Source organism: Hirundo rustica, chromosome 28 (assembly GCF_015227805.2).
Source record: "Hirundo rustica isolate bHirRus1 chromosome 28, bHirRus1.pri.v3, whole genome shotgun sequence".
In the NCBI taxonomy this organism is placed as follows: Eukaryota; Metazoa; Chordata; class Aves; order Passeriformes; family Hirundinidae; genus Hirundo; species Hirundo rustica.
Window position 1 is genome coordinate 4925192 of NC_053477.1, and position 23707 is coordinate 4948898.

General features: G+C 56.8%; 2 protein-coding genes across 2 annotated transcripts; both read left to right on the forward strand.

The window, feature by feature from the left end:
* Window positions 1–49: 49 nt before the first annotated feature.
* LOC120763980 (disintegrin and metalloproteinase domain-containing protein 32-like) lies at window positions 50–6781 on the forward strand (the record flags this gene model as incomplete). Its single annotated transcript, XM_040087617.1, has 17 exons — window positions 50–244; window positions 519–580; window positions 718–796; window positions 934–1010; window positions 1165–1357; window positions 1553–1618; window positions 1915–1986; window positions 2616–2782; window positions 3194–3275; window positions 3420–3556; window positions 4118–4295; window positions 4583–4672; window positions 4958–5156; window positions 5572–5680; window positions 5977–6160; window positions 6463–6543; window positions 6623–6781. Coding segments are annotated over exons 1-17 (2130 nt in total), but the record flags the coding sequence as incomplete, so codon positions are not given.
* Window positions 6782–8384: 1603 nt separating this feature from the next.
* LOC120763981 (indoleamine 2,3-dioxygenase 2-like) lies at window positions 8385–14575 on the forward strand. Its single transcript, XM_058423730.1, has 10 exons — window positions 8385–8483; window positions 9001–9096; window positions 9648–9767; window positions 9974–10092; window positions 10406–10420; window positions 10827–10926; window positions 11119–11236; window positions 11328–11379; window positions 13129–13277; window positions 13919–14575. Exons 1-10 carry the CDS (start codon window positions 8385–8387, stop codon window positions 14287–14289), a joined length of 1239 nt encoding a protein of 412 aa, XP_058279713.1. The 3' UTR covers window positions 14290–14575.
* The last annotated feature ends 9132 nt before the right edge of the window (window positions 14576–23707 follow it).

A 23707-nucleotide genomic window follows, 5' to 3' on the forward strand; every position in this document is an offset into this window, starting at 1 on the left:
TTACTGGTGGGCTGTGGGGCCGTTACTGGTGCAGCGTTACCGGCCGGCCATGGGACCGCTTTGTGCAATGCCACCGCTGCTGCTCCTGCTGCTCCTGGAGCTGCTGCACGAGGCTGGGCAGGGCCCCCCCGACCCCCCCACGCCCCGGGACTGGGCTCAGCCATGGGGGTCTCTGTCCCCTGTGGGTGGGCGGGTTTGGTCCCAGATCACAGTCCCGCAGCAGCTGGGGGCGAACACTAAAGGAGTGGCGGGGCTGAAGCAGGCACGGTGCTGGGGGGCTCTGGGGAGGCTGGGACAAGGGAGGGCAACGTGAGGTCTTCAGCTGCAGAAGAGGGCTGGGGGAGTACGGATGTGGTGGCAGCTGTAACAATATCACCACAGCAGAGCTGCCAGCACCGTGGTGGGTGCACTCCCTCTGTGCTCCCCCTTTGGTGTTTACAGCAGCTCTCGCTCAGATCGTGCTATTTCCAACTCCCCGTTCCCAATTCTCCCCTCCTCTGCTTTTCTGTGTGCACAAGGATGCAGTGTCCTACATCCTGAGGATTGAGGGGAGGCCGTACACCATCCACCTGCAGCAGCAGTGAGTTGGCCCTGCCATTGCCCTCACTGACAGCAGCTGCCCTGATCCCCGGTGGCTGCAGGACCTGCCAGAAGCTTGAGAGGCTCTGGGTAATGGATGCTGTTTTAAGTACCTCACTTTGCACCTCTCTCTTGTAGTGCCTTTTTATCTGCTGACTTCCATACTTACATATCCAGTGAGCAGGGGTCTCTGCACTCTGATTCTGCCCACATTGAGGTAACCCGGCTTTGCTTCGGGCTGCTTGCGCTCCGAGTGGCTCTGCCCGAGGCAGCTGGTGCAGCTGTTGGGGTGGTGGGCAAGGGCACCGCCTTCCCAGCCACGGAAGGGGCTCCCTGTCCTCTGTCACGTCACAGGGAGGCTGCCACTACTGGGGGTACATCGATGGCTTCCCCAGCTCGGCAGTGACCCTCAGCACCTGCTCGGGGCTCAGGTAAAGCACCAGCCCTGTCCCTGTGCTGCTCTCCCTGGGCACTTGCCAGGCCTTTGCCGCGGGGGCCAGGGGTGCCCTGGCAGCCTGGCCTGGAGGCAGCTGGAGCCGGGGCAGCGTCCCCGTGCCCAGGAGCCAGCGGCCGGTGCCTTGGCAGGGGCTTGCTGCAGTTTGAGAACGTGAGCTACGGGATCCAGCCCCTGGGCTACTCGCCTGCCTTCCAGCACGTGTTGTATCGAGCGGCTGAGGAGCAGACGGCAGCGGCTCTCCCGGCCCACGGCCCCCCCGAGGGAGGGCTGGGGGCGCTGGGGGCCTGGGGGCCGCCGGACGAGGCTCTCGGGGATGACGAGGTGAGCGGCGCCTGTTCTCACAGTGCTGCGGGTGTCCCTGCCCCGCCAGGAGGGGTCTGGTTCTGCTGGAAGCTTTGGCCACACGTTTGGACACGAGCTTTGAAGGGACACTTGGGAAGCACAGCCAACAGTGAGGCAGCAGTGAGGCAGCCAGAGAATGCAGAATCTGACTTTGAAGCGCGTTTTCTCTTTCAGCCCCTCTCGGCCGCTGCACAATCTCCCAAATACCTCACAGTATACGTGGTTTTGGACAAGGCTTTGGTAAGTCCATGCCAGCTACGTTTTTCTTGTCTTTGCCTGACTTCTGTGAGCGTGGAAATGGTAACATTTCCCAGCTTTTACATGGATTTGTTTTCCGTTCTGAAAAGTTATGTACTGTGCGCAATGCATACTGTAATCCACGTGTACTGTGGATTTTGTAGGAAAGAAGGAATATGGACTTGTAGCTCATGTCTCCATGGCTCGGTGTTGGGAATAATTTCAGTGTTCTAACATTGTTATGCTTCACCCTGGTAAGCACCTTGTCTGCCCTTGTGTCCTCTTGGGTTATTTTTCAGTACAACTATATGGGATCAGACCCAAATGCTGCCACTCAGAAGATAATCCAGGCCTTCAATTTAATCAACAGTGTGAGTTCTTAAGTCTGGTTTGTACTGCAGGGAGATGGGGGACGAGGGGGATGTTGATGTTAGCAGTGGCCACCTCTTTTCTAGCTGCTTTTAGGTTTAGGAGGACGTTATGTGAAAAATTCCATGTTTCCTGAGCAGGTTTTTCCTCTGCACACATCAGCCTGCCACACCAGAACATCTTTCCCGGTGTGATGGCCATGCCTCGTGCAGATGTACAGATAAACAGGCAGTTTGCCTTAGGGCAGCCAAACCCCTGCGTTTTGAGGGCTCCTGTGCTTCCCTCTCTGTGCAGCAGAGCCCTGATCTCTCTAAGCCAATTAATTTGCTTACTCCCGGGTGCTGGTAATCAACTTCCAGTCCTGTTCCTTACTCCACTGGTGGTCTTAAGGTTCACTTGTGTAATGAAAAGTTATTCCCAAAAGCCCTAACACTTCTGAAGTTATTGGACTTTGGCTCAGGCCTCTTGCTGCATCTCTTTATTCTTCAGGTGTGTTTATTCTTTTTGGCTACAGATGTCATTGATGCATTGACAGCAGCAATTCACTTTTCCCATGTTCTTACTGTGTGCAGAGTAGTGACTGCATGAAGGGGAGGTGTGAGAGCAGATGTTTCTTCTCTGATACTTTCAGATGTTTAATCCCCTTAATGTCACCATTGTGCTGTCCTCCCTGGAGCTGTGGGCAGAGGGGGATAAAATATCGACAGCAGGGGACACAGATGACCTTCTACAGCGATTTTTACAGTGGAAACAGTTGTCTCTGGAGCCACAGGCGCACAACATCGCTTCTCTCTTAGGGTAAGATAAAGGTTCATTAGTGTTAAAGGTTACGTGGTAGCAGTCAAACCAATGTAAGTTGAAATATATTCTTTTTGCAAATGCTTTTTTAAAAAATCCATATTTCTTAAATCCTTAATACTCTTAAAGTATTTCTTCCAAGACCTTCCTCCTAGCGATGCAGCAGCTGCAATGGTGCCGTCCATCCCTTGCCACCCACCCAGATGGAGGAGATGGGAATGGTGGCAGCCCCCAACCCCTGCCCAGCACCAGGCACCAGCCTCCCAGCACGCAGACCCTGCCCCAGCTCCCCTGGGCACAGCAGAACGGTCGGGGGCTCCAAGGGGGCTCTCGGGCTGTACAGGCCCAGCACCCCCTCACCACAGCGGGAGGGTGTCCCTGGGACCAGCAGCGACCACGCCTCTGTTCCAGGTACAGGGACCACGGAGCATTCACGGGCGCAGCAGCTCCAGGAGAGGCGTGTCAGAGAGAGGCTGCTGCTACAGTGGCCCTGGTATGGCCCCACGTGTGCCCTGCCTGTCCCTCACCAGCCCACACGAGCGCAGGGCAGCGGAACAGGGGTGGATGGAGATGTGGGAGGATCTGTGTCCCGAGCAGGGATCTCAGCTGTGGTAACTCATCTCTGTCCTCCCTCCAGTACCACGGGAACGTGACGCTGGAGTCCTTCTCCGTCCTCCTGGCGCAGGTGCTGGGCCACAGCCTGGGCATGAGCTCGGACAGCTCCCGAGGCTGCAGCTGCCCCGGGCGCGTCTGCGTCATGAGCCCCGAGGCGCCGTGAGTTTGCCCCGGGGGCTGCAGGGGGACAGGGACGGGTCGTGGTGTCCCCTTGTCAGAGGTGTCCTCTACAACTGTCATTCCACTGCAAAAAGTGCAACAGATCAGACTCGGGGACTCATGGAATCACTCAGGTTGGAAAGGCCCCCGAGACCATTGAGTCCCACCAATCACCACCCTGTCAACTGCCCCAGAGCACCGGGGACCGTGCCAGTCATTTCTTCAACACCTCCAGGGATGGGGACTCCACCGCCTCCCTGGGCAGCAATTCCAACACCTGACCGCTGTTTCACTGAAGAAATACCTGCTTTTATTATTCCTCTAAGAAAAAGAGAATTAATTAAATAGCAATTTACTGCTTAATTTGACAAAAGAGACTTTTGCTCTCTAAAATGAAGGTACTTCAGAACGTTTTTCAATCCGTTAATAACAAATTAATCGACGCCTGGGCCATCACACCCTGTGCCAGTGTCTGGGCGAGCCCTTGACTCGCACAGAGCTTTGGAGAGAGAGAGGGACGGTGAATGCGTAACGTGTAAGCTGATAATTGCTTTATTTCAGACATTTCAGCGGGGCAAAAGCCTTTAGTAACTGCAGCGTCAGGGACTTTGCGACCTTCCTGAAGCAGGGCAGAGGCTGGTGTCTTTTCGGCAGCCCCCGCCTGTCCCGGCGGAGCGGAGCCATCTGCGGCAACCGCGTGGTGGAGCCGGGCGAGCAGTGCGACTGCGGCACAGCGCAGGTGGGGACCGGGGATAAATAAACCCGGCCTTTGTGCCGTGGCTGCGTGCGGGGAGTGACGAGCCCCGGAGCCGCAGGCAGCGGGGAGCAGCCCAGGCAGGGTCATGCCGGGTTTGAGGTTGTTTCTGTGTGGCTCTGCCCGTTTGTTCTGCTGGACATTGCCCAGGCGGTACGGGGAGAGGAGGAGAAGCTCGGGGGGACAATAAAATAAAATAAAATAAAATAAAATAAAATAAAATAAAATAAAATAAAATAAAATAAAATAACACGTTTGCCATGTATCCCCAGGAATGCCTGAAGGACATGTGCTGCACTAACAGGTGTAGACTGAAGCCAAGAGCAAGATGTGCCTCTGGATCATGTTGTAAAAATTGCCAGGTAAGGCACATTTTTATAAATGTCACAAAATCATTATTTTGGACAAATAGTACGTTCCCATGCTGAGGGATAGAGCCCAATTTCCTGCCGTGCAAAGGGAAAGGTTCCTGGGGCTGGCCTCCCCAGCTCTTGGGAGCCCCTGGGGGAATGTGACCGAAGCCTGTCCCAGGCAGCGCCACACGAGCCTGGGCACACGAGGGGCTCGAGGGGGACCCTGAGGCCGCCGTCAGGAGGGGCAGAGCGGGCTCGGGTGTGGGAGGCTGCAGAGCTCATCCTCCTCTGCAGTTCAAGAAGAGGAACACGCTGTGCCGCCCGGCCACCGATGCCCAGTGTGACCTGCCCGAGTTCTGCAGCGGCTCCTCCGCCTCCTGCCCCCCTGACGTGTACGTGCAGGATGGGCACGACTGCGGGCACGGCACGGGCTACTGCTACCAGGGACGCTGCCAGTCCTCAGACCTGCAGTGCAAGCGGATCTACGGGAAAGGTGACGGGGCCGTGCTGGTGGCACTGGCACTGCGCAGGGCAGGGGCGATGCTCAGTTCATACCTGAACGCTTCAGTGCGCCAGTCTCGGGTGAGAGTGGGGCACCTGCAGAGAAGGCACAGCTTTAGGAAAGCATTTCAAGCTCTGTTCTGGCTCGGGTTTACAGAGTCCCCCAGTGCTTCACAGATAACAATGGAAAGAACAAAAAGCAAATTATTTCTGTGGGCAAACTCAGTCAGAGAATTTCCCCATTTGCTACTCCCCTGCTGATTTCTGAGGTTCAGGACTGCTGGGGGTTTGGGCAGGGATAGGCATGTTTCCTCTAATTAAATAATGAAAAATGAAATTATTAGATACCATAATATGTTCCTTTGTGTTCCTTTTAACTGTAACAAATATTATTGCTGAACTTGTAGATTCCAGGAATGCTCCCGTGGTGTGTTATGAGGAGATCAACGGGCAGCGGGACAGGTTTGGGCACTGCGGGCTGAGGAGCAGACACAAGTACCAGAGCTGTGCTTGGAGGTACGCTGGGGAGGGGGCACTGGCTCTGCTAGAATGCATGTTTAATTGGGACTGGACAGTCAAGAGAAGGGTCAGGACTGCAGTTTATGGTGAGATTTGTGAAGCAATAAACACCTCTGCGTGTGTTCTCCTCGATACGGTGTCTCTCCTTATGTCACAGCTCCTCCCTTGGACTTCCCCGTCCTGCTGATGTTTTCTCACCAGAGTGTGCTGTTCAACGTTCCAGTGTTCATCGGGCAGTATCTGTGTGTGTCTGTGTATGTCTGATACTCATCCTGTGCAAATTGGCTTCCCAGGAATCTCCGGTGTGGGAAGTTAATCTGCACGTACCCCTCCCTCAAGCCCTTCTCTTCCACGGCTGCTGCCGTGATTTACGCCCGAGTGCGGCAGCACCTGTGTGTGTCTCTCAACTACCTGAACGTGTCGGCATGGCTGGACCCGCTTCTGGTTCCTCCAGGGACAAAGTGTGGCTCCGGAAGGGTAAGGAAATACTTTGCAATCATCTGAAATGACAAATACAAACTGTAAATATTAACAAGACCACCGAAACACTTGTTCCTTGCAGCAGCGTGCTTGATATTTAGAAACGCTGTAAAAACTTGCAAATGTTGCATTAAAGGTTTGGTGGGGCATGAGCACTAAGCATGACCTAGCCCCAGGGCAGAACTGTATTTTATTTTTTTAAATGGTGTGTTTTCCTTTCCCTTTGGGCCATAGCCTGATGTGCTGGGTGCTGTATGGGTGAGGCAGCGCCGGGCTGGAGCTGCCGTGGTTTTTCCCAGGTGTGTATAAACAACACGTGTCACCCGCTCTCGGTGCTGGGACACAGCTGCGACAGCAAAGAAAACTGCCACGGCCACGGCGTGAGTCCCGGGGGTGCTGGGCTGGGGGGCAGGCTGCGGAGTTCACCGCACACCCGTAGCGCTGCCCTGGGCCCTCCAGGTGTGCAACAACAAGGGCAGCTGCCACTGCTCCCCGGGCTGGCAGCCCCCGGACTGCCGCAGGAAGGGGTCGCGCCGGGGGCGTCGCAAGGACAGCGGCCGGCGGCTGGCACAGGGAGGTGAGCGCGGCGGGGACGGCGCGGGCAGCGCTGCCAGCGCCCCGTGCCCACCCGGCATCTCTCCTGCCAGGCCTGCAGCACGCCCTGGACCATGGGGAGATGGCCTGGCTGGTGCTGGGCTCCACCTTGGTTCTGCTCGTCCTCACCGCGGCCCTGGGGCTCGGCCTGTGGCGGCAGCAGGTGCTGGGCCGGTGCCGCGGGGAGCAGGCGCAGGGCGCCGAGGGGTGAGTCCCTGGGGGCAGGCAGGGCTGGAGAGGGCTGCGGTGCTCCCCAGGAGGGCTGGGGGGATCCCTGGAGACGGGAGGGAAGGGGATGAGGCTGTTCCCATGAGGACGCTACCCAGGGCTGGGGTGACCTCAGGCTGAGGCATTCCCTGGCTCGAGTCAGGACCAAGGTACTGCTGTAGGTCTCCCCACAGCACCAGCCAGAACATGGACAGGGAGCTGGAGCCAGACCTGGAGCTAAATCTGGAGCCAGAGCTGGCCCCAGAGCTGAAGACAGACCTAGAGCCAGACCTGGAGATGAAGACACACATGGACCCAAGACCAGAGCCAGCGCTGGAGGAGCACCGTGGGCACTAATTAAAGATGTTGGGCAAAGCTGGTGTCATGGCCAGTGCCCCACAGTTTTATGCTACATAGTTGTGTTTTTTATCAGCGTTAACCCTGCTCTAGGGGCCACAGCTGCTGAGATTGTCCCCTTTTCTCTGTGGGCACGTGGCGGTGGCTGGGATTTGCCCATCGGTGAGGGCTGTGAAGCTGCCTGATGCTGGGCACTGCTCAGCAGGGTGCTCAGGCGCTGTGGTGCCTCTGAAGTGGAGCTCTGTGTGCCTGTGCATGTGTGTGGCTCACGGTCCCCCACCTCAGAGCTGCGGACCAGGGAAGGCCACTGCCTTGTGTGGTGGCCACAGTGCTGACTGTGAGGGTGCACAAAACCTCTGGTTTTCATGTGAAATGTAATTTTCCTGCATTGCCCTTGGACCTGTGCCCCACGGAGATGTCAGTCCTGCTGTTTGTACCCTTCCCAGCACTCACAGTGCCCCCAGCCCCAGCCCCAGGCAGCACTCACAGGGCTGATTTTCCCCAGAAAGAGGCTGTTTGGGAAAGCCCTGCTCAGAGCATCCTGCTGACCCCCGCTCCGGTGGTGGGACCCCACCAGCAGCCCCAGTGGCCCCCAGCAGCACAGGGAAAGCAGCAGCAGCAGCATCAACTGTGTTTTGTGCATCTCTGGCCAGGTGGCCAGCATTGGCCACCCCCAGGCTGGCTCCTGCCGGCCACAGTCAGGTCAGCAGCCTGCTGCACACGAGTTTGGCATTGCCAGGATGGTGGGGACCCCCAGGCACAGAAGCAGTGTCCCTGAGCTGCTGGCCCAGGCCCCCTCCCATCCCACGGGAGCCCCTCAGGGTGGTCCTGGGAGGAGGCAGCTCACAGCCCCAGAGACAGATCCCCGAGGGTGGATACCCACAGGGACAGGGTTTAATGTTTGCTCCACGACAGAGCCTTATCAGCAACCTTTAGCCGTGTTTGCTCCCACCCTCTGGCCATTGGGCAGCCGGGCCTGACCCCCAGGACAAGGTGCCGGCGCTGGCTCAGCACTCACGGCCAGCGGGGCGGCCAGGCCAGAGCACGTCCTGCGGCCACAGCAATGGAGGCCAGCGGTGACACGGACGAGCCCCCACTGCCTCTGACACTGACCGGGTTTCAGGTCTCCGAGGAGTTTGGCTTCCTGCTTCCCAACCCTCTGGTAGGAGCTGGCTGTGCCTCCCCAGCCGCGTGCCACAGGAGGCAGGCAGGAAAATAGAGGGGTTGGTGAGCAGCTTTCTGGGGGAGCTTTGATTTAGCATTTTGCTGTAACACTTTACAAAGAATGACCAGGAAGGCGGGTGCTATTTTGGCACAGGCGGTTTCATAGGACAAACCCCTACCCTTTAAAATGATGAAAGCAGCTGCAGCAGGCAGCACAGAGGAGAGGTGAAGGAGCTCTGCCATTTACACACTGGCCTTGGCTCTGCAGGAATTTGGGGAGCACAAGAGGGGCAGGTCGGCTGTGCCCAAAGTGGGGCTGTTTATTACTGGCCCCGCTCCGCAGTGGGAGCGGGTGGGCACAGAGGGATCCCGTTCACCATCCATTAATTTGTGACCACACAGGCTCATCTTACAGGAGGGGGAACCAGGCCCAGGCCATCAGCAGTGGCGTGTGAGGCTGGGTGGGTGCTGGGAGCCTGGGCACGTTCACAGCCCTCCCTCTGCCTCTCTCCAAGACAGAGCTGCCAGCACCCTACGGGCCCTGGATGGACATCGCCCATGAACTGCCCCAGCTGATCACGAGCCATCAGCTCCGCTCACGCGTTCACCAGGTATGGTGCTCTCCTTCCTGCCTCCGGAGCTCCCTCAAACCTTGGTCTGACACAGCAGTGTCTAAAATGTGCAAAAGCAACCCAGCAGCACAGACACGTGCTGAGCCAGGACTGACACCAGGCGACAGCAAAGTCTTAACATTGGCACAGAAATAATTCCTGCACCAGATCCAAGTGCTCAGCAGCCAGCAGGGGCTGCAGCAGGGCCCCTCTAGGTGTCACAAGAACCGTGTCTCATCCCAGCCATGCTCCCTGCCAAAGGAGCACAGGAGCTCCATCCACACAGGCTCAACCCTTTCGGCACACAGGGATCAGCTGCTCCCATGGGCATCCCAGCACCAGGAGGAGGGATTCCCGTTGGAGGAAAATCCCACGGATTGCTGTCCCTGCTCACAAACCAGGAGCAGTGCAGCAGGAGCAAATCCAGCAGAGCGGGTGGGAAGAGAGGCTTGAAGGCAGGGGACAAGCACTAGGAGGGCTCCGCTGGCTGGTGGGGCAGGGGCCTTGGCACTGCTGGCTCTGCTCCTGGCTCCCAAGGCTTTCCCTGGCAGATGCCGCAGCTGAGCACCCAGCACCTCCGAGGACGTGAGGAGCTGCACTTGGCACACCTGGTGCTCAGCTTCATCACCATGGGCTACGTCTGGCAGGAGGGCGAGGAGGGCACCGTGCAGGTAAAGGCAAGGTAAAGCAGGTTCACCTGCTCCTTGGGGTCTGGGAGCTGATGCTGCTCCTTTAGAACTGCTCCCACGGGAGCAAAGCCCCTTTCCTGTGGCTGCAGCAGGAGCGTGCCCCCTCCTGCCCGGCTGCTGCCTGCAGACAGGCGCCTTTCTGCAGCCTGACAACATCCCCATCTTCCCCTGTGCTTTGTGCCACTCAGGTCCTGCCCCGAAATCTCGCCGTCCCCTACTGGGAGGTCTCACAGGCCCTGGGCCTCCCGCCCATCCTCAGCCACGCAGACTTTGTGTTGGCCAACTGGAGGAGGAAGGACCCCCATGGGTAAACAGGAAAATGCCACCGGATGAAGCGCGGTTCTTCCTGCGGTTGGGCAGCAGTGATGAGCAGGTGTTGGGGACAGGCTGTTCCCAAACTGCTCCTGTTCTGCCAAAACCCCCCAAATCCCACCTTTGCTGGGATCGGCCCCATGGGTGCGGACACAGGAACTCTGTGGGAACATGGGTGCCTCTGGGAGCAGCCCCTGGGGACAGCTTCTCTATTCCCTGCAGAACACAGACCATCACTAGGACAATCTATAATCTCTCTCTCTCTCCTTTTCTTGCGCATTTGTTGGCCATAACTGAAATGCCTCCAGGCCTCTGGAAATTGAGTAAGTAGTTAATGCTCATTTATTTTCTAACAGTGTTGGTTTTGTTTGGATTGGCCCAGCTCTCCAGCAGTGCTTGGGCTGAACCTCTCTGGATGTGTGCACACGAGAACAGTGTTTGTCACACAAGTGCCACCGCGATGACAGCAAAGGGACTGTGGCAGAGCCGCTGGCTGCTCTGGCTGCACAGACCCAGTGGCCATGGGCTACGGGGAGCATGGCAGGGCCCCTAAACCAGAGCAGTCCTGCTCTCCTTTCACTCTGTGCCAGCTCCTCTCTGCACAGGGTGCAGATAAGAGGCTCTGGAGTCTGGGATGGTTTTGTTCCAAGGGCTCAGTGGGTCCCAGGGTGTGTAGGGAAATCCTGAGCCACCACCCCCCCAATACCTCTCCTCGGCCCCTTTGTGCAGGAACCTGGACACGATCATCACTCTGCCTGGGGGAGAGAGCCTGCGGGGCTTCATCCTTGTCACGCTGCTTGTTGAGAAGGCAGCTGTGCCTGGCATTAAGGTGGGTACCGCTGCCTGTCGGGGCTCTTTGCTTGCCTGCACTGGGAAGTGCCTGAGGTGCACCCACAAGGTGTTCCTGTCCCCTGAGCCTGGGCTGGGGAAGGGGCACCGCTGGCAAGGGTGCCAGCAAATGTCCAGAGCTGCTGCACTCAGACATCATCACCCTTTGTGACTCGGTGCTCTCCTCTCTCAGGCAATCATCCTGGCCCTCGGGGCCATCCTGCGCTGCGATGAGGAGGCCCTGCACAGAGCCCTGGAGGAGCTGGCAGGGGCCATCGGGGCCATGAGTGCGGCGCTGAGGCGGATGCACGGTGAGAGCAGCTGGTGCCTGTGCATGCTGCAGCTCATCACACACACGGGTGTAACCGCTCATCACCTCTGATCTGGTTCACTTCCTCCTAGACTATGTGGATCCAGAAGTATTCTACTCTGTGATCCGGATCTTTCTCTCGGGGTAAGTGCCGCCTGTTTCCCCCCAGAGCCACTGTGCTGGCAGCTCCCAGGGCTGGGGGGAGCTGGGAATGTGCAGGGAAGGGGCAGCCCAGTTGGGATATGGAATTCCCCAGGACAGGACAGGGACCAGCACTGTGCCTGGGAGTGATGCCCTATGGAGCATCATGATCCTGTCCCTCAGGAATTCCTAGGCACTGGATCAGCTGGGCATGGACTGTGGCCAAAGGCTTGGGTCTGCCTCCCTCCAGCTTCTCTCCATCCCACGCTTCAGCTCAGCCCTGACAGCCCCGACGGCCGGAATTGTGCACAAATTAATCTTTCCTGCTCTTGGCCAAACAGTTTTGACAGAGGAGGAATTTCTCTTTACTTCCACACTGTGTACACAGAGCTGCAAAGCCTAGAAGATGTTCCTCCCACTGCGTGTTAAAGAAACACCGCAACAATCCTCTTGCTGCTGTTCTGTTACAATTCTGTCAGTTGAAAAAAAGAAAATCCCCCTCAGTACTGAAAATGCTGTTTGGGCAAGGAGGAGCCACGGCCCCCAGAGCCCAGCAGGGCGCGTTCCCCATCCCTCAGCATCCCCGTGGGGCTGCAGCCTCTGCAGGTCCCAGGCTTCTCAGGGGGGTTCTATTTTTATTACTCTCCATCATATCTCAGCATTCCCAAGTAGAAGGCTCCATGCATCGTGATTAAGTTTCTCTCATTTTTTATCCAAGCTGACCTTGTCTCGATGGTCATCAGCTTGGGAAAACATGCCTTGCAAATTCCCTTCTAAGAACTTCCCGCTAGTAGAGGTTACTATAAATACAATCCTGGGAGAACTAAAAATATTCTGGTATTTGATAATGAATCTATTTTCTCTGCAGTTTGTGTAAATCTGTTCCTGTAGCCCACGAGACACTGCAGCGAGCACCGAAAGCCTCATGGAATGGTGCACTGTGCTAAAAGTCAGCAGATATTTTTGTGCCAGGCACTTTACCTCCCTGAAATCCTAACTTGTGTCTCCATTTGGGTGTGAGCACTCCTCCATTTCGGCACAAGGGGGGCTGGCAGGGTCTGAGTTCAGGGAGTGTGTGGGAGGCACCGGCAGTGCTGGCTCCCGACCTGCCCAGGACCAGCAGCTTCAGAGGGAGGAATTCCCATCCTTCCCTTCTAATCTGCAGAGATAAATAGAGGCAGGCTGGCCTGGCCTCTACTCATCTTTTAAATGCCTTTAAAAAAGACTTCACCTTGAGTTAGAAGAACAAAGGAAAACTCAAACTTCAGGGGCTCAGAGAAGTGTTTGGGTGACTTACCTGCTTCCCCAAACCGCCAGTGACAATCAAGGAATTGATGTAAAGTGCCACTATTGCCCAGACAAGTGCCCCCTCCCCTCCCGCACACCCAAGGCAGCTCTGCTTGCAGAAACCTTCCTGACTGGAGCAGGAGGTGCAGCCAGGCAGGGCGACATGTCCCAGCACCACACCACAGGGTGCTCACCAGGGCATGGAGATCCCAGAGAACGCTCTTCTGGCAAAGGAAAATTAAGGATTTCTCCTCACACCCACGGCCTCATTGTGTGCTTTGGCACAGTATTTGATTTCCAAGTTTATCTCCTGTTTGAGGAAGGCTGACAAGGCTGAGCTGGAGGAGGAGATCCATGGGCCGGGCCAGGAAAGTTTTGCTCGATCTTGCCAGCCCAAGGTCCCTTCTGACAGGCCCCTGTCGCCAGCCCCATGGCCGCTGCCTGACTGCCGTGTCTCCTGCTCAGCTGGAAGGACAACCCTGCCATGCCACACGGGCTCATCTACGAGGGGGTGTCCCCGGAGCCCCTGGCGTACTCGGGGGGCAGCGCGGCGCAGAGCACGGTGCTGCACGCCTTCGATGAGCTCCTGGGGATCTGCCACCGCCAGGACTGTGGTGAGCCACGAGCTTTTCCTTTTCCCGAGCAAGTGAGGGGCAGGGGAAGGGGTGAGCCAGAGCGATTCCCGTGGCTGTGCCGGCTCTGTCAGGCAGGAGGACAGGTGCCCATCTCATCCTTGCAGAGCCTGGACCAGGCTCTGCCCAGTTCCAGGGAGGAAGGTTGTAAATGTGGCTCTGGCAGGTGCTTCCTCACCAGGATAAATTCACAGAAGCACACATTTAATTTGGTTTCTTGTATGTCAGCTTTTTGCTGAGCTTCTCTATGGGCCCAGAGACGAAGGAGCAGAGAGTGCAGGCATCCTGCCAGTGAGAGGCCATTCATAAAGCTTCACAGCCAGCCCACAACAGAGATATTTACCAGAAATTAGCAAAACCACTTTACTAGAGGAAAAAAAAAAAAAAAAAAAAAAAGGCTGGGAGCAGGGCTAAACACTGCCTTTTAGGGTAAGCACCAGCCCTGATGGAGCCCTGCCCTGATATGGGTTTTCTTTCTCACTTAATTGGAGGCAGAGCCGAGGAGGCTGTGCAGGGGTCCCCGCAAACTGCACCAGCACCACAGCTCCAGGCCAGCTTCTCTGGCCCGGGGCCTTTGCTCCATTTACCCACAGCTTATTCCTTGCTCCGCTGGTGCCTTGCAGCTGCCTTCCTGCACAGGATGAGGCACTACATGCCCCCGGCGCACAGAGCCTTCGTGGAGCGGATCCGGGGCGCCGTGTCCCTGAAGCAGCACGTGCTGTGCTCGGGGGACGCGCGGCTCCGCGCCGCCTTCAACCGCTGCGTGTCCGCGCTGGCCGCCTTCAGGTCCTGCCACATCGCCATTGTCACCAAGTACATCGCCACCGCGGCGGCCAAGGCCAAGGCCCGGCGGGCACAGCCGGGTGCCGGGGCCGGCCCCTCTGCGGGGAAGCCCCCGTCTGCCCTGGAGGCCAAAGGAACCGGCGGCTCCCACATCTTCAGCTTCCTGAAGAGCATCAGGGACAGCACCCGGGAGGGGATGATAAGCGCCTGACTGCCCCGAGGGCTGCCCAAAGTGGGTGCAGGAGCCCAAGGCGCTTCGGTGTCTGTCTGCAACGCACAAGCCGAGATCCAAAACCTCCCATCAGCAGCGGCCTTCCCACCTGTGCACGTCTGGGACGTGAGGAACACCTCGGGGCTGCTGAGAGAGAACAGTGCTGCTGCTGCCGCTGCTGCTGCTGCTGCTGCTGCTGCTGCCGCCGCCGCCCGCAGCAGGCTCACAGCGAGCGCAGCGTCCTCCCCTGGCACCGGGCACAGCGTCCCGGGAAGAGCTGCGTCCCTCCAAGCCCCGCTCGCTCCCCGGGCGTGGGGGCCGCAGCTCGGGCAGGCACGGGGGGCACACGGAGCAGCAGAGCCGCGGTGCCGAGGCAGCCGAGCGGCCGGGCGCCGAGCGCATCACCAGGTGGCGGCAGAAAGCCGCGTTTGGAGCGGCACGGAGCGGGGCACGGCTGCGATTGGGGTGGAGGGCGGAGCGCTTCGGGGGTCAGCGAAGGGCTAAATAAAGTCAAAGCTACTTGAGTATTGTTTTGATGCAGAAAACACCCGGGTCTGTTGGCAAATTCCTCATCCAGGTAGAGCTAAGACCTGGCTACAGCCCGAGCTCTGACTGGGTGGGGAGGAGATCCCCTACCATATTTTAAACAAAAAGAATAATCCTGGAACGACACGAGTCTTTTAAATAATTGCACAAAGAGATGCTAAAGTATATAAGAAGCCGGCTATAAATATAGTAATAACGTTTTATTAATAGTGCCTATTATAAAATCAGTAAATTTACATCATGTAACCAATATATCAGCACTATCTTAGGCGGTTAAGATAATTTTTTTTCTAAATAGTTATGAGCTTAAAATGAATCAAGGAAGCCGAGCCGCACATCCATAGAGAGGAGATCCTTGGCTCTGCAGTGCCCGGGCGGGGGGAGCCGTGCGGACCCGGCACAGCCCCCGAACACCCGCTTTGGGGAGAAAAGCGGAGGGGAAAAGGCAACACAAAAACCCCTCTAAAGATCGCATGTAGCAAAAGGGGAGAAAAATACCAAAAACAAATACAGAAAAGGTTAAAAAGGCACAAAACGCTTGTGGCTCCCACCTCCCGCCCCGGAGCCCGCGGAGCCGCCAATGGAGGGACCGAGACCGGGAGGGAACGAGACCGGAACCGTCATCTCCGGGAGGGAACGGGACTGGAGCTGACAGCTCCGGGAAGGAACGGGACCGACACTGGAGCCGACAGCTCCGGGAGGGAACGGGACCGACACTGGAGCCGACAGCTCCGGGAGGGAACGGGACCGACACTGGAGCCGACAGCTCCGGGAGGGAACGGGACCGACACTGGAGCCGACAGCTCCGGGAGGGAACGGGACCGACATTGGAGCCGACAGCTCCGGGAGGGAACGGGACCGACACTGGAGCCGACAGCTCCGGGAGGGAACGGGACCGACACTGGAGCCGACAGCTCCGGGAGGGAGCTGTGCTGCAGGAAATGTGCTCCGGTTCCTGCCATCTTCAGAGTCCGTGCGTTCCGTATGGAGCTGCGAAACGACGGCGGCCCTGGGGTTTCTGGAGGATAAAACTCACCCCGCGGAGCCGCCGCAGCCACCCCCGACACCGCGGCCACCCCCCGCCACCTCGGCTTCCCGATCAGCGGGAGCGGACACCCCCGCCGCCTGGGGACACTGTCCCGCCGGAACCATTTTCCAGGGGCGCATGGCACAGATCCGGCGCCTTCACGTGGCTTGGACTGAAAGCCGTTTCTAAGTGTCTGTAACATTTTAAAATAGTCTTTTCAACATGAAAAACGAAAATAAAAGGTAACTTTTCCACCTGGTAGAGGAAATTAATTAAAATAAATTAAAAGATAACATTTCATGGGCAGAGGGAACAGAAGCGGACCTGCAGACGCAGGAGATCGTGACCGAGGGGTCTCTGGAGCCCGCGGGCGGCGGCTGCCGCAGCAGCTGCGATCCCTTCAGCAGATTGTCATTTTTTCACACTGTAGCTTGAATTATTAAACTCTTGCTGAATTGTGGTGTTTGTGGTTTTTTTTTTTTTTTTTTTTTTTATATATAGCCCTAAAACTGGGGCTTCAGGGATAACTTCAGTAAACAACCCACGGGAACCTATCAGCACCTTTAAATCTCTGCCTGGCAGCGCTCCTTCCACTTGATCTTCATTTCTGAATAGCTGCTGCATATTTCATGTAGGAAATATTTCATCCTGATGATCGTCTTGGTCTATTATATTTCAGGCCATTCCAGGAAAACAGCAAACTTGGACCAGGGGAAAAAAATGACTCCATCTAAATGAGAAACGCAGCCAGGGCTGAGGGAGCTGGGGCCCTGCGGGCCCAGGGCTCCTCACGTGCTGGAAATGCCCCAACCCCGCTGGGCAGCAGCGATGCGGTGCCAGGGAGGGCCACAGGACCTGCAGCAGGGAGGTCTTCTTCCTTCTGCAAATCCCTTCCTTGAACACGGAATCCCTTGAACCTTGAATCCCTGCCCTGTGCCACCGGGGCCGGGAACAGGTCCTTAGGAGCGAGGAGGATGGATTTGGGACACTTGAGAGGAGAAAAGGGGAGATGGGAAAGCAGAGAGGTGTCAGAGGTCTCTGGAGAGCCAAGGGGTTTCCTGGCACTGGAGGGCACACTCCCCTTCTTTTGGTGGACAAGGAAAGTGCCTAAGAAACTGCAGAGAAGGAGTCAGGCCGGTGTTCTCAGGTCAGCAACCTGCACAGCTCCGGCTCCCCACGCCTGAGTTCACGTTACCAAAGGCTCTGTCACAGCCAGCTCTCGATTAGCTGCAGCTCCTTTAGAAGTGAATTCGGTGGGGATCCTGCCACTCTGGATAGCGAGCCACGGTAAGGCTCAGGCCTTTCCTGGGTGCTCTCCTGGCAGGCTGAGACAGCTCCTCCCAGAGAGCTTTGATTTTTCTCTGTTTTCAAACCATTCCTGTCTAACCTTGATCACAAGACACAGACATCTAAGGTCTCAGGTGCATTCTGACTGGAAGCACGTGGCATTTAAATAATTAATGCCTGTGTCTGAAAATGGGACGATGTGTTTGAGGATAACCAAATGGCATCCACCCTGCATCCCGCCACTGGGAACTGCTGCCACGGGCTGCCAGCCTGAGGCCCCGCTCTGTCTGAAGGGTTTGTTTGGGCAGGTACCGGGGGAGCCCAGAATGTGTGGGGTGAGTCCAGCCACAGCTACCCACTGCTCCTGAGCAGCAATGTCCAGGCTCTGCTGCTCTCTGTCAGACCCCAGCTGGAACAACCTGAGCTCCAGAACAGGCAGGGTTACCACCATTTCTGCAGCTCTGCAATAGAATTAATGTTTTTTCAGCAAGAGAAAAGCAGCAAAAGAGCAGAGTCCCCTCCCTCTTTCAGAGGTGCTACCCCCAGACCTCAGCTCCCAAAGGTCCAGCTCCGCAGTGAGGCTGGGATGTGCAGTCTGCCCAGGATCCCCCTGACTGAGAATGGGACTTTGCACCAGCTCCCTGAGCCCAGCAGGATCTGCTGGGTCAGCTGGGACTGACGCCTGCCAGGGAGTGGATGGAAAAACAGGGGAGATGTCCCAGCCCTTGTCCACATCCAGAGCAGCAGCTCCAGCCCCAGGTCGGTGCCACCCAGACAGAAATCTCCCTTATCTCTGGAGCCAGGCCCTGTCCCTGCAGCATGGGCACATGTTTCCATGGTGGAGCTGCCACCCAGAGCTGCCCAGCAGCCCAACAGCTCTTCCGGACACATTTTGCAGCATCTACCTGACTCCTGACTCCTTGCTTTTGTTAAGAGATTTTCCCCATGATATCCAATGGTCAGAGCTGTGTGATGGAGAAGCCTGGTGCACGCCCAAGGTGGCGGGAGGAGGCACACCTGGGCACACCTTTGATGCACCAAACCCCACAGAGCCTCACCAGCCCTGGGACCAGCCCTGCCTGCCAGGCTCCCTCTGCTCCCTGGGCCATGCCCAGCCCGTCATCCCACCCACGCTGCTGGCTCAGACTTTCCATCGTTCTCAGTCACTTTGGCCCTTGGGTCCCTCCTCGCCGTGCCCGGGTCTCACCCAGGTCACCGTCCACTGAGACAAATCTGTGCGAAAGTTCCTGAGCTGCCCACGGGCACTGGCAGCCCTTTCCTGGTGCTGGGCTGCCAGCCCCCTCCACAGGAATTCCCACAGCCCCCAGGCAGACTCAGCCAAGTGCTTTGCTGCTTTTGTCCCCATGAATATTTGAAATCGAACAGGAATACAAACATTTGGATTCTAGACACTTCCCGATTCCAGTCTTATTTATCATACTTGGCTCTGCTCCTGGAGCTGGGGCCAGAAGAGGCTCTGAATGATTTAAGTGATTTAACATGCTGTGCATAGATCAATCTCACTCTCCCCTCCAGCCACAGGTTTCCCTTTGTGGTTTGCTGCACACTTATTATATCCATCAATATCTAAGTAATTAAAATCCCCCATTATCTGGGCCTTGGCTCCCTTACAAACTCCTCATAAGCTATAAACTCGTTCATGATCAACCTCCCTAAAGTGTCTGGGAGTTTGCAGCCCCATCTCAGGGTCCCCAGGCTGTTGTTACATCGTGAAGGTCCCACTGGAGCATGGCCAATTCCAGTCTGGTTGCTTTTCCTCTCCCTGTGTTCATGTCCGTGCCAGGATTGCTCATTTCTGTGCCTATCTTTCTCCACTCACTGCTGAGTTTATCTCAGAGCAAGTGCCCCAACTCCTGCTTCACTTGTGCTACTGGAGCAGGGCTTTGGAGCTGCTGCATTCCTGGGAGCACCCAGGGGCTGCTGGGCTCCCAGTGCCACATCCCAAACTTTGCCCTGCTGCAGAACCAGTTGCTGTACCTTGGAAAGGCAGCAAGTCCCCAGCGCTGTCCCACCTGTGCCTCAAATGTCCCTGCACTGTGGTCAGGGACCGTCCCAGGGTTTTTCTGGGGGGACACTTCCCTGTCACCTGGGCTGTATTCCTGCACACCTCGGCCACAGGTCTCTAAGCAATTTATTAGTGACAACCAAGTTTGCGCCTTTGGGAGGGATGTGAGAGCACAGACAATAATTGCCTTCACCTTCTTTCTGGTGCTGCCACTTGCCCCAGACCTGAGGCTGTGTCTGGAGCACCGTGTCCGTCGGAACACTCAGCTTGGCACAAGGAGAGGCTTATCTGTACCTGGGGAAGGGCTCACCTCTGCAGAGTGACTGCAGGCCAGATATGATTACAGGCCATGACTCAAGCCAAAAAGTGCGAATTACAGGATGGGGGAGGAGAGAGGAGCTGCTAAATTACACCTAATATGGAGAGGAATTAGGGAACAGATTGAGAAGCCACCACTGCTAAGAGGACGACATAGGGCTGGGAGATGGTAAAATCTTTCATTATCAGATAAAGGATGCCGGAGGGACCTTTGGGAAAAGGTTTCATTTCCCTAAAATCCTTGGTGTCTGGCCAGTGTTTGTAAAACCTTGCACTATTGCAGCTGTTGATAAATAAAGAAACCAGAGACCCAAACATTGGCACTAGAATAAAAATAGCTTCGTATGGGGCAAACAAAGGGTGGGAACAGGATGCAGGCAGGTCCTGATAAAGGTCTCACCATTCCTCTGCTGGCCAGGGTGCCCAGTCAGGCTGGGAGCAGGGTTTAACCAGTGCCTGCATGGTGGCACGTCACTGGTGCTGCACGGACCGTGTGCCGTGGCCTCCTGTTTGCCAAGTTAGTCACCACAGCCCACAGTTGCTAGACCTGGTAAACAAGGACAAACACAGATACTGGTGAACCCGTGAGGCAATCACTGCCCGGCATCCTAGGAGCTCTAGTCAATCCCATTTCTTAGAAAAGAGAAAAAAAAGGAAAAGAGAGAAGGCACTGCTATTATTGCAGTAAGAGGCTGTGTCATGCTGGGCTCTGCAGCTAAATATATTTGGTGTTTACTGTAAGCAAGGACAGTGGGAAGCCTTCCGAAACGGCACAGGGGCTGCTCTTTTTTTTTCAGCTATCAATCACGCCTGGCTTGAGCCATTTTTATCCTGACACAAATGGAAAATATTTTCCTGGTTTAATTTCTACTGATCAAAGATACTTCCTCAACAGAGAGGAGCCCCACAGCCCCAGGGGGGAGGGGGGGAAGAAGTCCCCAAGGAAACTATTTGCCTGAGGGGATGTGGGACACAGCTCACATGCAGTGGGACTCCCCGTGAGCAGATGGGGCACATCAGGACACCATCCCTGAGAGTCAGGACACAGCCCCACCACTCAGGACGTCATCCCACCAGCCCAGGGGCAGCTGCCCAGGCTATTATTCCTTTCTCTTCCCTAATTAATTTGCCAGACAAGAAACTTACAGTTTACCATGTGCCTGCCAGACACAGTGCTGGGAGCACCTTGACACTGCCCCACGGTGTGTGGATCCCCTTTGCTGCACCAGCGTCCTCCTCCCCAGCTGCTGCTGTGATGCCCTGGCAGAGGGGCAGGGTTTGGGGGTCAGATATCTGTTTATTTTCTCCCTAAAATTTCCCTAAACAGCATTGGAAAACGCTCCTTCCACAAAGCTCCTTGTGGCCGGAACTGACTCAGCTTTCTGCACAGAGGTCCTGGACATGAGCTCACTGGCCTCAGCAACTGGACGTCACACTCAGCACTGTTTACTGACAGAGCACATATTTTATTTCTATTTGTGCCCATCAGAGTGGTGGCAGCAGGGCTCCCCATGTGTCCCCTGGCTCCCTCAGTCTCACACAGACCCTTGTGATGGCAGATCCTCTCACAAGGCAGACACAAAGTCAAATCGCATTTACTTCTCCCATGCAGATGCCAACAACTCCAGAGCACAAACTGCTGGCTGGGCTTCTGCTCCGACCCGGAACCACTGCGGGCTCAGAGCACAGTGGGAGCCATCAGAGCCCCATCACCATCTGCACTTTGCTGCTCAGCCAGACCCTGCCAGAGGGACTGCAAAGCACTGCTGCTATACACCCGGCATCGCCCTCTCCCCTTCCCTCCCCTCCCACACAGAACCAAAATCTACTGGCAGCTCTAAACTGGCTCTTTTTCCTCTGAACTGGTGCATAAATAACCCAACAGACAGCCTGAAGCCCCCACACACTGACACCTGACAGCGAGTCAAGGGCAGATCTGGAGAACAAAGACGAGGCTCCCATGTAAACAAGGCATCAGTCACTGAGACTGTAACTGGGATTGTGGGGAAGCTTCTAGAAAGTGTTGCTGCCAGAGTTAAATACATCTGAGAGCAGGGGCTGTCCATAGGCTGCTACTCCGTGTCGAGGTCGCAGCACTTGGGCTGGTGGCTCTGACTGGGGCCAGGACACAGGGGGAATTGCTCTGTGCTGTTCTGAGCCGCTCTGTGCTCCACAGATGATTCAGGGTTCGTGGGAGCCTCTCTGCTCCAGTTCTGCCCGGCTCAAACCTGCTCAGGAGACACTGCCCTGGCGCCTGGAGCTGCCAGCCTTGCCTGTCCCAGAGATAGGCTTTACAGCCCTGCTGCTGCTCTTTGAGCAGGGCTGACGTGTGCAGCTGAGGGCAGTTTTCTGGGGAAAACAACAACTGGCAAAGTTCAGTTACCTGCCATAACCCACAAGCAGCCCTGGGGACAGGCAGAGCCCAGGCACAAACCCGGATGGCACCCACGGAGCAGCTCCCACCCCCCTACAGCAGCAGGGGCACAGCCAGCCCCAGCTGAGCTGGGGAGGATCTGCAGCAGAACGTGCCCCCGAATACCCAGATGCAGGCAGCAGCCCCGGTGGCTCAGGCACGGCCACAGGAATGGGAAGGGGATCACAGAAATCACTTTTCTAGCAGCTACAAAGCAAAGTTGCTGGGCCACCAGAGAGGGTGGTAGGAGCCAAACACCATCTGTTCTCCCCCAGGAACTCTTTTGTTAGTGGAGAGATGAGCTGCAAGGCTGACAACTCCGCAGCACCAAGCTCATTTCCCAGACGATCAACACGGCCTTGACTCCCTGATGAATCTCCACGGACGCAGCTTTGCTGTCTCCCTCCTTCCCTTCCCGGATTTCTTCTCCCAGTGTCACTCAGCTACACATACCCAAACCTCAGCTGTTCCACTCCAAAACACAGCCAGGTCAGGAGCTCCCTCTGCCACGTCCCTCTTTGCTTTGACACAAAATTAAGGAACTGAAAACTAAATTCTGCTCAAGAAGCCTGTCCCTCTGACCTTGGACCCGGCTTAGCTCTTTCAGCATGAAGCCAGTGTTTCCAGCCTGGACCACATTGCTCAGAGGCCACCCAGGCTTTCCCTCGTGCCTGGCCCCGGACAGACCCACGAGTTTAGCCCTTGGTGTCCCTCTTCCTAGCCCAGGATCTGCTCCGCACCGCCACAGCCCTCCCCAGGCTCCCGGACCACCCTGAGCCCCCGGCTGTCCCTGTGCCCCGGGCCCGGCGCTGGCTTCGGGAGCCGCGGGGGCACCGCAGAGCCCCAGAAACCGGAGCGGCACAAAGGCACAAAGGCACAAAGGCACAAAGGCACAAAGGCACAAAGGCACGTCCTGTCCGCCACCTCTTCTGCAGCAGAGGAAGCGGCTCCGGAGAGATTAGAGCGCTGAGGAGCGGGGCACCGGGGCGCGGGTGCGTGTGCCGGGCGGTGACAATGACCCGAGGCAGCCCTCGGCAGGATTTCCCGTGAGCCCGGCCCCGCGGCAGCAGACAATGAGCTGTCTGCCGCTGGAGACGGCGCTGCCTTCGCCCCGAGCCAGCCACGGGTCCTCGGGGCCTTCAGGAAGATCAAACAGGAAACTGGGCAGAGAAAGAAAAAGGTTGTTCGTGCTCGAAAGTCCAAACTTTCATTCCTGACCTGGGAGGGAGATGCTGAAGTCAGGATATTCAAATACTTTCCCTGGGTCCCATGGGCATAGCAGGACATGGTGAGCAGGGTGGCACGAGCGACGCGCTGGTGCCACCTCGGGGGGCTGCTGCCATCTCACAGGGCTGGTGCCATCTCACGGGGCTGGTGCCATCTCACGGGGCTGGTGCCACCTCACGGGGCTGGTGCCATCTCAGGGTACTGGTGCCACCTCACGGGGCTGGTGCCACATCACGGGGCTGGTGCCATCTCAGGGTACTGGTGCCACCTCACGGGGCTGGTCCTGCTGGTGCGTGCTCCCTCCTGATGGAGCTGTTCCACAAACTCCTGCCCTGCCCACTCCTGCGGGCATCGTTTGCCTGCAAGCCCAGAGCCATGGCTCTTCTTTTTGTGACAATGCTCTGGCTGGCAGCCTGCCACTCTCTTTCAGGAGTGATCTCCCATGACATGTGGGGAGCACCACAGCCAGAGTTCCTCTTTCCAAGATGGATTTTGGAAGTCTCAAGCACCAAGAGAATGCACCTGTGGCTCCCTTACACAGTGAGCCCTTGCCTCCCCAGACCCTCCAGTCCCC